This window comes from Cynocephalus volans, chromosome 9 (assembly GCF_027409185.1).
Source record: "Cynocephalus volans isolate mCynVol1 chromosome 9, mCynVol1.pri, whole genome shotgun sequence".
In the NCBI taxonomy this organism is placed as follows: domain Eukaryota; kingdom Metazoa; phylum Chordata; class Mammalia; order Dermoptera; family Cynocephalidae; genus Cynocephalus; species Cynocephalus volans.
Window position 1 is genome coordinate 112,257,621 of NC_084468.1, and position 12,573 is coordinate 112,270,193.

The 12,573-nt window shown below is 35.4% G+C and overlaps 1 protein-coding gene across 1 annotated transcript in view; it reads left to right on the plus strand.

The window, feature by feature from the left end:
• Positions 1–12,573, plus strand: part of INTU (inturned planar cell polarity protein) — a 74,556-nt gene that overhangs the window by 38,009 nt on the left and 23,974 nt on the right. The window contains exons 6-8 of the mRNA XM_063108687.1: positions 1,189–1,278; positions 5,345–5,422; positions 6,202–6,391. Coding sequence (XP_062964757.1) covers positions 1,189–1,278; positions 5,345–5,422; positions 6,202–6,391 — 358 coding nt within the window. The remainder of the gene's footprint in view (positions 1–1,188; positions 1,279–5,344; positions 5,423–6,201; positions 6,392–12,573) is intronic.

Sequence of the window (12,573 nt, forward strand, 5' to 3'; positions counted from 1 at the left end):
ACAGTGTGGTCCACACCACGCTCAGCCAGTGAGTGCACCAGCCATCCCTATATAGGATCCGAACCCGCGGCATCGGCGCTACCAGCGCCACACTCTCCCAAGTGAGCCACAGGCCCGGCCCTTTTTTTGTTTTTTTAAACTGTAAAAGATAGATGTTATTTTACTTAACATTTAGATTTTGTTGTTAATGATAACATATGGTCTAAACATGTGGAAAGCAGTAAATACAGCAAGAAAAACTTTTTTGGGAAACAATAAAATTAATGAAATTAATTAATTTAAAAAATAATAAAAATCAATAATAATTAATATTTCAGGGGTTCCTTAGTTATGTGTATATCTTTTGTTGCACATGCATTTTTAAACTATAGTAATATTAGTATGACTGTAAAGGAATCTAATGTTTGTCTAAAAGTATATATATATATTTTTAAACTTTATTAAGACAAAAGTACTGTTCTTTTTGAAAAAATCTGTTTAACAGTTTATATTTGAAATTTCACATACTTCTGTTTTCTATATTTACGTAGTTCTTATTATATCTCTTTTTTAGAACACATTTAATTTTTTCCAACTTTATTGAAGTCTAACTGAAGTACAGTAAACTGCACATATGTAAAATGTACAATTTGATCAGTTTTGACGTAGGTATATACCCTGAAATCATGACAGTATATCCACCACTCCAAAAGTTTACTTGAGAACATTTTTAAATCTGACTTATGTTCTGGTTACATGTGTGTATATCTGTGTCCATATTGAATTGCAATCTTATGAGCTGGTACCACGTCTTCCTTTCTTTGTATTCTTTTTAGCAAATCATGTTCCTAAATAGATAATCACAAAAAGTTTTTTAAATTAACCAACTGGAATGGAAGCTTTCTTTAAAAAAAAATTGTATGTAGTCACGTAATATTGACAAAAGAATTTCAACATTTTGTTTTTTTCTATAATGGGTCTACTTTTGTTTGACCTACAGTTTTCTGGGTATTTTTGTTTTTGTTAAATATTTTAGAATATATTTTTATTGTTATACAATTTCTTGCCTTCTCTGTGTGGCAGTAGAAAATTTACTTACTGACCATGCAGTTCTTAAATCATACTATATGTAATCTTTTATGAATGATATTTATAATTTTATGACATTTAGAGATATTCTAACCTTATTTTGAATTTATTTTTTCTTAGCACGTCTCTCCTTTTAAATGGGAAACAAATTCATGTGGCTTATTGGAAAGAATCTGACAAGTTGTTGTTAATTGGCCTGCCTGCTGAAGAGTGAGTTGAGATTTTTATTTCCCTTAAAATCATTTCTAAAATAAGGTAACAAAATCTTTTCATTAAAATTATGAAATTTTTGTCAAATGCAAACTCCTTAAATAGTTTTACAATTTAAAGGTCCGTTGCACTAGTAAAAAAGTTCCCTGTGTTCCCTTAGTAAGAACAGTGCTGAAAGATGTCACAAAAGCCCAGATGGACCAATTTGTAAGAGTAGGGTCTGTCAATACACTTTGTTCTTTTGTGGCCAGTACAGAGGTGGCTGAGAGATGAGCTTGTCCTCTGCTTAAACTTTGACAATATTGTGATTTGGACTTTGCATATTTGGTTGTTTTTCTTTTGGAGATTTTGGAGAATTGGGGGTCAGCAAAAGGGTATTTTGCCCTCATGTTGAGCGCCTTTGACAAAATAATGAATATGTAACTCTTAAGTAACTTCTCTAATGGTACATCTTACATTATCATGGTTTCCCTCTTAACTTTTTTGCAAGTGTTTTGAAATATATCTTACTGTAATAGTTGTAGGTAAAAGCAAGATTGACATTTACAATTGTAATACGGGAGCCCCAAATCTGAGAGGGCACTTGTGTAGTGTTCACCTATTCCAACAGAAATCACCTGGAGGTCCAGCGGGTAGAGACACTGGTTTATTAGACTTAAGAGAGGCACCGATGGCAGCTGGTTGGTAAGAAGTCCACACTACCACCAAGTACATATAGTGATTATATAGTTAACAGACCAAAGTTGGGGGATGTAAATCATTTTCAGGCGTACATGCAGACTTTCACCCAGCTAACATAACTCAGAGCACCCCTGAGATATGGCTGGGTAGATGAGTTATGCTACCAGCTAATCTCCTTATGCCAGAGTTCTGCTTGCTCACTTAGTGTCTCGCTCCCCCTATGCTGTTTGTCTTAAAGGGGACGACCCTTTCCTTGGGTAACTGCCTTGACCAGGGGTAGTCTCCCAGGGAGGAAGGGGAACTCTGATATGCAAGGGAGTGGGGAATAGAGTTACAATAATGAACTGAGTATGAGCCCAGGGACTTTATAATGAACTGACCATGAGCCCTGGGACTACATTAGGTACTTTACATTCGTTAGTCTCATTTAATCTTCAAAATTAGCTCCAGATGTACTTAGTGATTACTGACTCCATTTTACAGATGAGGAAAAGTAAAACCAAGAGAGGGTTAAATAACTTGCCAAAGGTAACATAATCAACAAGAGTAAGAATTGGAATTTAAATGAGGGTGTGCATGAATTCTTTCTACTACATTGCTTCTCTAATGTCATAGGACATTAAAAACTAGGGGGGAAATGGAGTTTGAATATGGAGAACAGCCCCAAGGAGATGGATTTAACTACGATTAGAATACGTCTCAGTTCAACGGTTTTTAAATCTTGTAATATAGACTCTTGCCTACATTAAAAATTACTTGGGCAGCTTTTACTAAACTATTAAACACACTTTTCCCCTTGGGTCTGTAGAAACAAGGCATATGGTCTATCAAATAGTAATTAAATATCAAAATAAATACTATAGTATGTGACTAACAAAATTTTAGAGAAAACCAGTTCAAGTAAATTTTCTCTTGGTGTTACTTTAAGCTCCCCATGAAAGAAAAAGATGGACAAAAAAAATAAAATAAAAAAATAATTATCCAGCCAATCTGAACACAAATATGACTATTTTCTAGTACTACTGACTTTGTTAAGCAGATTCCTTTCATTATATAACAGTGTGTTAGTTATCTATTGCTGCTTAATAAATTAACCCCAAAAACTTAGGGGTAAATTAAACATTTATTATCTTATAGGTGTTTCTGTGGTTTGAAAATCCAGGAGCAATTTAGCTGGGTGTTTCTGGCTCAGGGTCTCTCTTGAGGTTGCAGCCAGGGATGCAGTCATCTGAAAGCTTAAAGCTTAACTAAAGCTGGAGAATTTGCTTCCAAGATAGCTTACACATGGCCATTGTCAGGGACCTTAGTTCCTTGCTGTGTGAACCTCTCCATAAAGCCGCTTGAGTGTTCTGATGACATATCAGCTAGCATCCCCCAAAACAAGTGATCCGAAAGAGAGAAAGGGGAAAGCTGCAAGACCTTTTATGGCTTGTTCTTAGAAATGATACACTCTCATTTCTACCATATACTGCTAGAGGTGAGTTACTATGTCAAGCCCACACTCAAAGGGAGAGGAATTAAGCTCCACTTCTTTAGGGGAAGAATATCAAAGAATTTGTAGGCATGTTTTACCATTACAGACAAGAACTTTAACAATGACTACAGTGAAAAATATCAAAATGATTATTTTTTGAAGGTGGATTTAATTTTGGATAGAAAGAGATATAATCTATCATAAATGTGTAGTTCAAAATTTTTAACATGAGAGGATAATGGTGCTTGACGAGTACTAGATGACGGCACTTTTTAACCAGCTAAGATGTATTTTTCTGTTTAAAAAGGTATTATAGTGAACCCTGCTGGGAGACTGCACTATGTCAGTGGGTGGGATTAAGAAGAAGAGTTGTTTTAAAAGTATGGGTTTACAAGAATTGAAGAAACATCCAGAATAAGATAATTTAGGATATAGTGGCAGAGTAAAACATTTGCCTTTAATACTTTTGTATTAGCACAAAAGGCAAGAGAGAAGAAACAGAAAACATCATGGTAAGATAAAGGTAGAACAGGCAATTAGAGAAGGGAAAGGAAGTCCTGGCAATGGAACAGAACAGAGGCTTCAACCACACTCTGATGGTACCAGCCAAATTGGCTAGGTAGACAGAGACAGTTTCCAGGAGAGGTTTTATCCTGAAGCTATGAAAGGACTGTCACTGCTGAGCTCTGGGCCAAGACTGTGCTGCATAGGGGATGTCTAGCCAATTTCTCAGTTTTAATTACTTAGGGGGGAAGGTGGCATCTTCCCTAAATATTTATGTCATTCCTAACCTGGAGATCTTGGCTTGATAAAATAGAATTAATTTGAAGATCACCTTTATTCTGTCCTGAGCTTCCAGTCAAAAATAAGCCCTAGCCACCTCTTTACCCATCTCTTACTGCTCACAGCAGGCACTCTGTACCAGATTCTTCTTCTTCCATCTCGTTTCACATAACCATGAAAGAAAGGTATTATTATTCTCATTTATTTAAACTGGGAAATAGAGAATTGAAAGATCATGCATAAGCACCTCCTCAGTGTCAATTTATCTGTCTGTGTGTCCCAGCGCTGTGCATGTGGTTTGTAATTGAGCTGGCAGCCCTGGGGTTTTTCCTTCGTCTGTCTTAATGCCACAGCCTGTGCATTTCCCTCCTCACCACTATGCCTTTTACAAGCAGGGTGAGAAAAGTGCTGTCCTGCAGAATTTAGGGTGGGGCACATGGTCCAGGGACATGTGTTTTCACATCTCCCTGTGATGGCTGCAGTGAATGGTCGGAGCCTAACCAGGAAATAATAAAACCGACCTTGTAGAATATTCTTATAAGGCTTCAATGAGAAGATCTAAGTCCATTTCATTCCTTCCTTTCTCCTGCTTTCTTTCCTTTCTCCATTTCATTTAGGATATGTTTTTGAGACAGGAGTTGGAGGTTCATTCGAGATCTGGGTAAGACTGGAAAGAGTCAAGAATTTAGCATTTCTTTCTATGGGCCCACATATTGCACTAACTATATACATTAATTTCATTTAATCCTCAAAATCAACCTGAGAAGTGCTTAGTGATTATTGACCCCATTTTACAGATGAAGAAACTGAACCCTGAAGAGGGTTAAATAACTTACATATAAATGGTGGTATAAAAAGTTACTATTTGTGTTATAACACCAAGGTCAAGAGTTTGGATCCATATACCGGCCAGCCACCAAAAAAAAAAAAAAAAAAAAGTTCCTATTTGGTTTATGCTAGAACTCCAAAGCTAAACCTCAAGGTGAGCAATTGCTAATGTAGTAAGCAACCATAGTTGACACACTTCTGACAGTCCTTACATATAAATATGAACATGTTCTGCTTCTTCTAGATGTGTATCATTTGATTGTTATAAATTAATAGATGCGGGTTTTTTTCCTTTTTTAGGGTTCCTCTTCCTCAACTAAGGAATATGACAGAAGATGTTGCCCAAACCTTAAAATTTATGTATGGTTCTTTAGATAGGTAAGTACATCTTTAAATCAAATCTCAGGGCCGGCCCTGAGAGTGTGGTGCTGATAACACCAAGGCCATGGGTTTGGATCCTACATAGGGATGGCCAGTTCCCTCACTGGCTGAGCGTGGTACTGACAACACCAAGCCAAGGGTTAAGATCCCCTTACCGGTCATCTTTAAAAAAAAAAAAAAAAAAAAAATCAAATCTCAAGTTTTAAGTATATGATTCTAAGTCACTTTTTGCATTTTATAAGAACTTACACTTATTATGTACTAGATACTTTGCATGTGAGTTAGATTGTATTAACCACATTTTTACAGGATTGGAAGCCAAAGTTCAGAGAAAGGTTAAGTGATTTGCCTGTGATAGCTACCTAGTGAGAACAGTCATAAGATTCAAAGCCAGATCTTTTCTGTTACAAAACTCAAAGTCTCTTTATTATCCCATGTTGCCTGAAAGAGATTGAGAGTTGTAAATGGTTGAGAGAGAGTCAAGAGGTGCAAAAGGGTACTTCAGCCCTTTCCATTGCAGGTGTGCCATTTGTGTTAGCTCTGTGTTTCTTCCATAGTACCATTTACTCAATACATTTGAGAGTAGGTTTAAGGTTAGAAAATATGGACAGCATGTATTTCTTAACACATTCCATCAATAGCATTATAGCAGTGATTCTTATTAACCGGAGAGGAGTGAGGAAGAGAGCCTTTATATTTGGGAAAGATCCAGTCTGCTCAGAAGCACACAAAAGATGACCATATGTTCTTCTAACTTACAGTTCTTATTTCTTCAGTGCCTTTTGCCAGGTTGAGAATGTTCCTCGTTTGGATCATTTTTTTAACTTGTTCTTTCAAAGAGCACTTCAGCCTGCTAAACTACATTCCAGTGCCAGTCCCAGTGCTCAACAGTACGATGCTTCCAGTGCAGCACTTTTAGACAATCTCCCTGGAGTTCGGTGGCTCACACTTCCACAGGAAATCAAGGTAATCTTGGGGTTATAAATAAGAATCAGAACCAGTTGCCTTATTATAATCCTTTTTCTTCTCTGTTAAGATTTCTTAGGCTTTTAGGTATTTGGGGATTATGGGTGAGATTTAAAGAGGCAATGGGTTGATGAAGTAGGAGATCCAGGGCAGTAAACTTAGACAAATTATTCTTTGTAAATAGAAATTAGCTCTTTCATCTTACTTTAGATTACAGCTTTGTCCTAAGTCAGAATATGTTTTGGAAATCTTAATTAATTAGTGTGTCTTACTCTGGAATTTTGTGACTTTGATTTTATAATGCGAGGTCATTAAGTTAGGATGATGTTTCTATACAGATTAAAAGTAGACAAAATGATTGACTAATAAACAGTATTCTTAATTAAAATACAAAGTTCGCTAATAATAACAAAATCTGTCTTTAAATGAACATATGTGATTAGCTTTTGGCTCATCCCATACATACCTTACCAGGAGCAAGGCATCATGATTAAGTATTATTAATGTGACTTTAGTTGTATTTATATACCCAGAATAACTTTATTTGTGAATGATTGACAAGGTTTTTTCGGACATTCTCGTTGATGTAGATCACCACATTTAGTTTCAGCATTTGTGTTAGTATTAAATGGGGCACTATGCTGTAGTCACTCAGCCGCCCATGAAGAAACCCAAGCTATGTTGTAGGAAAAACCTAATTCCAGATTCTACTCTTCATGAAGCTCTGTAATGTATAATCAAATAAATGCCTTTTTGATAGTTTAATAATCATTTAAATTGATATATCAATCTCTTTCCTCAGTTTACTCATCTGTAAAATGGAGAAAGTAATAGTACCTACATCATAGAGGTGTTATGTATTTTATGTGTGAGGTGCTTAGAATTGTGCCTGGCACATCGTAATTGTAGTCGTGGAAGTACTATTATGTATCTGTTATTTGAAAGGAGTTGTGGTGTGAGAGCATGTTTAAGGGAAAATTTTCCTTCTGGTGTTTTTATTTTGTCTTTATCTCCATCAGCTGACTGATGATGCACCTTTTGGTATTTCAGACCAATAATTACCATTTTCCTAAGTCATGTAAGAACTGTGAGATATAGGGCTGACCCCGTGGCGCACTCGGGAGAGTGCGGCGCTGGGAGCGCAGCAGTGCTCCCGCCGCAGGTTCAGATCTTATATAAGGATGGCCGGTGCACTCACTGGCTGAGCACGGTACGGCCAGTCAGAAAAAGACAAAAAAAAAAAAAAGAACTGTGAGATATATAATTCTACCTCATCTATGTATTCATAAGAAAATTTAAGTATTCAACATAGATAGAAAGTAAGTAGATAACTTTACCTTTAAGATAGAAAGACCCCCACCCCCGGAGCCTGTCTCATGCCCATTATGGGGTCTTTTTTTTTTTTTTCTCAGAAAAGCACAAGGCCCAGTCTCACTTCATGAGTCAGAAGGTACCATCTCATAATGCCTGACATTCTGGCTGGCAGTTACTCAGGTTCTTGCCCCTTTCTCAGAATCTCTTCATTAAAGGAAACTCTTTCCTCATCATATATAGTCTCTCTTCTGTGATAGTAGAGGTACTTAATGTTTTTTTAGGGGCAATATCTTTGGAATTTAGATACATTTAGATTAAATATTATTTTTCCTCTAACAAGTTAAAGATGTTTTTAAAATATAAAGATACTTTTTAAAGTATGTGGAAAAATAGAATTGAAAGATAATATGAATCTTTCTATGAACTTTTTGAAATGTACTCTTATCGCTTATTTTGGTCTTATAAATTCCACGTGAAGGCCACTTCTTATATTCAGATTTTTTTAATTGGGATTTTTAATTTAGCATACATTTGATTAAAAAATGTATATGCTTTTCTTTATTTCAACCTAAAAGAATATCACACTAAGAAATCACTGTGTGAATTCTGGTATATATTTTTTCATTCATTGCCTCAAATCAATAGCTGTTTCTTATCTCACCAAAGCTTTGGTTGCTTTTATCCTTAAGGCTAACGCTACAGTGTGGAGATCAGTCTTCACTGCCCCAGGTGTTCAGATTTGTGCTGCGTTTTGCAGAATCAGAAAAAATTCTAGATGTTCAGAGTCAAATTGAGCAGGCAAGATTAATACACAGTAAACAATGCAGATGTAGCTTAGATATGTTCTATATTTTGTAGTCAGGAGAGTGAAGAACAATACTTTTGAAAATAGAGATAGATATCTTCTAATAAAGTGGTCTAAGGGTCTCTTTGTTTAATGTAAAGTTTGAATAACATCGTAACCTTTGAAGTTTTTTTTTAAGACTTTTTTAGAGCACTTTTAGATTCACAGCAAAATTGAGAAAAAGATTACAGATATTTCCCATGTAGCCCCTGCTCCCACACATCACACATGCATAGCTTCCCCCATTATCAACACCCCACACCAGAATGGTACAATTGTTACAACTGATGAGCCTACATTGACACATCATAATCACCCAAAGTCCATAGTTTGCATTAGGGTTCACTCTTGGTGGTGTACACTCTATGGTTTTGGACAGACATGTATTCACCATTATAGTATTATATAGAGTAGTTTCACTGCCCTAAAAATTCTCTGTGCTCTATCCCTCCCTTTCATCCCTCCTTTTCCTCTAACCCCTGAAAACAACTGATCTTTTTACTGTCTTCGCAGTTTTGCCTTTTCCAAAATGTCATATTGTTGGGATGATATAGTATTTAACCTTTTCAGATTGGCTCATTTCACTTAGTAATGTTTTTTTTTTAAGTTCCTCCATATCTTTTCATGACTAGATAGCTCATTTATTTTTAGTGCTGAATAATGTTCTGTTGCTTAGATGTACTACAGTCTATTCATTCACCTACTGAAGAACATTTTGGTTGCTTCCAAATTTTAGCAATTAAGAATAAAGCTGCTGTAAACATCCATGTGCAGATTTTTGTGCAGACATACATTTTCAGCTCTTTAGGGTAAATACCAAGGAGCTTAATTGCTGGGTCAAATAGTAAGAGTAGGTTTAATTTTGTAAGACACTGCCAAACAGTCTTCCAAAATGGCTGTGCCATTTTGCATTCCCACCAGCAATGAATGAAAGTTCCTGTTGTGCCACATCTTGCCAGGATTTGGTTGTCAGTATTCTGGATTTTGGCCTTTGTATTGGGTGTGTAGTGGTATCTAACTGTTGTTTTAATTTGCATTTCCTTGATTGCGTATGCTGTGGAGCATCTTTTCACATGCTTATTTGCCATCTGTATATCTTCTTTGGTGAGGTGTCTGTCAAAGTCCTTGGCCCATTTTTTAATTGTATTTGTATTCTTATTGTGGAATTCTAAGAGTTCTTTGTATATTTTGGATAACATACAAAATGTGTCTTTTGCAAATATTTTCTCCTAGTCTGTGGCTTGTCTTATTCTCTTGATATCATATTTCACAGGGCAGAAGTTTTTAATTTTAATGAATTCCAGCTTATCAATTTTTTATTTCATGATAATGCTCTTGGTGTTTTATCTAAAAAGTCATCACCATACCCAAGGTCATCTAGGTTTTCTCCCATGTTATCTTCTAGGAATTTTATAGTTTAGTATTTTATATTTAGGTCTATGATCCACTTACAGTTAATTTTTGTCAAGGGTGTAAAATCTGTGTCTAGATTCCTTTTTTTAAGAAGATGACCAGTTGTTCCAGCACCATTTGTTGAAAAGACTGTTGTTGCTTCTGTCTTCTGAAAGAGATTATAGAGAATTGGTATAATTTCTTCTTTAAATGTTTGGCAGAATTCACCAGTGAACCCATCTGGGCCTGGTGCATTCTGGTTTTGCACGTTGTACTTGAACGTTGACTCACTTTTTAAAATAGATATAGGCCTATTCAAATTGTCTGTTTACCTACTAAAGTAAGTTTTGACAGATTGTGTCTTTAAAGGAATTGGTCCATGCTAAGTTATCGAATTTGTGAGCATTTTTCCTATTGCTTTCTAGTTTTATTCCATTGTGGTCTGAGAGCAGACATTATATGATTTTTATTTTTTAAAAAAATGTAAAGGTGTGTTTTATGGCCTAGATTATGATTTATATGTTCCACATGAGCTTGAGAATAATGTGTATTCCAGTTTATTGGATGAAGTAGTCTATAGAGGCCAATTATTGATTGATGGTTGTGTTGAGTTCGACTGTGTTCTTACTGATTTTCTGCCTTCTGGATCTGTTCATTTCTGATGGAGAGATGTTGAAGTCTCCGACTATGATAATGAATTTATCTGTTTCTCCTTGCACTTTGGTCAGTTTTTGCCTCAAGTACTTTGACGCTCTATTGTTAAGTGCATACATGTTAAGAATTTTTATGTCTTCTTGGAGAATTGTCCCGTCTCCTCTCTCTAAAATTAATGTAGCTACTTCTGTTTCCTTTTGATTAACGGTAGCAAGTTATATTTTTCTTCATCCATTCACTTTTAGTCTATATGTGTCTTTATATTTAAAATGGGTTTCTTGTAGATGACATATAATTGTGTCTTGTTTTTTGATCCACTCTGACAATCTCTGCCTTTTAATGGTTGCGTTTAAACCATTGATGTCAAAGTGATTATTGATATAGTTGGATTAATATCTGCCATATTTATTACAGCTTTCTATTTGTTGCCCTTGTTTTCTCTCTGTTTTTGTCTTCCACTTTTTTTTTTTTTTTTGCCTTTTGTGGTTTTAATTGAGCTTTTTATAATTTTCTCTCCTTTATTAGCATACTAATTATACTCCTATTTTTACTTTTTTGGTGTTTGCTCTAGAGTTTGCAATATACACTTACAACTAATCCAAGTCTACTTTCAAATAACACCATACTGCTTCATGGGCAGTGTGAGTACCTTATAAACACAAAATAATCCTAATTCCTCCCTCCTATGCCTCATATTATTGCTATCATTCATTTCACTTCTACAAGTATATAAGCATATATACGTGAGGGTACTTCAGAAAGTTCATGGAGACATAGAATTAAAAGATAATGTGAATCTTTCCATGAATTTTTTGAAGTACCTGCATGTATATAGGATACATACATAGATATATATATTTGAATACATTGTTGCTATTATAATTTTGAACCAACTGTTAAGTCAACTAAAAATAAGAAAAGTAAAAGGTTTTTTTTACCTTCACTTGTTTCTGCTTCATTACTCTTCCTTTCTTTATGTAGATCCAATTTTATGACCTATATTATTTGCCTTCTCTCTAAAGAACTTTTTTAGCATTTCTTGGAAGGCAGGTCTACTGTCAACAAATTCCCTCAATTTTTTGTTTGTCTGAGAAAGTATTTCTCCTTCACTTTTGAAGGATAGTTTCACAGGGTACAGATTTCTGGGTTGGAGGGAGGTTTTCTCTCAATGCTTTAAGTATTTAACTACACTCTCTTCTTGTTTGTGTGCTTTCTAAAAAGTCAGATGCAATTTTTATCTTTCCTCCTCTATAGGTAAGGTGGGGTTTTTTTTCTCTAACTTCCTCCAGGATTTTTTTCTTTATCTTTGATTTTCTGTTGTTTGAAAATGATTTTTGACATTTTTCTGCTTGGTGTTCTCTGAACTTCCTCAGTCTGTGGTTTTTGCTATCTGACATTAATTTGTGGGAAATTCTCGGTTATTATTGTTTCAAGTATTTCTTCTGCTACTTTCTGTCTTCTCCCTCTCATAGTCCTATTGTGCATATGTTACACCTTTTGTTATTGTTCCACAGTTCTTGGATATTCTGGGGAGTTTTTTTGTTTTGTTTTGTTTTCTCTCAGTCTTTGTCTTCTTTGCTTTTCAATTTTGGAAGTTTGTATTGATACATCCTCAAGCTCAGGTATTCTTTCCTCAGCCATGTCCAGACTACTAATCCATCAAAAGCATTCTTTTCTCTTTTATAGTTTTGATCTTTAGCATTTCTTTTTAGTTCTTTTTTAAGATTTCCATCTCTCTGCTTACATTGCCTATCTGTTCTTTCATGCTGCCTTCCTTAATCATAGTTGTTTTAAATTCGCAGTTGTATGGGCCGAGCCTGTGGCGCACTCGAGAGAGTGCGGCGCTGGGAGCACTGCGCCGATCCCACCGCGGGTTCGGATCCTATATAGGAATGACCTGTGCGCTCACTGGCTGAGTGCCGGTCATGAAAAAGGCAAAAAATAAAAAAATAAAAATAAATAAATAAATAAATAAATA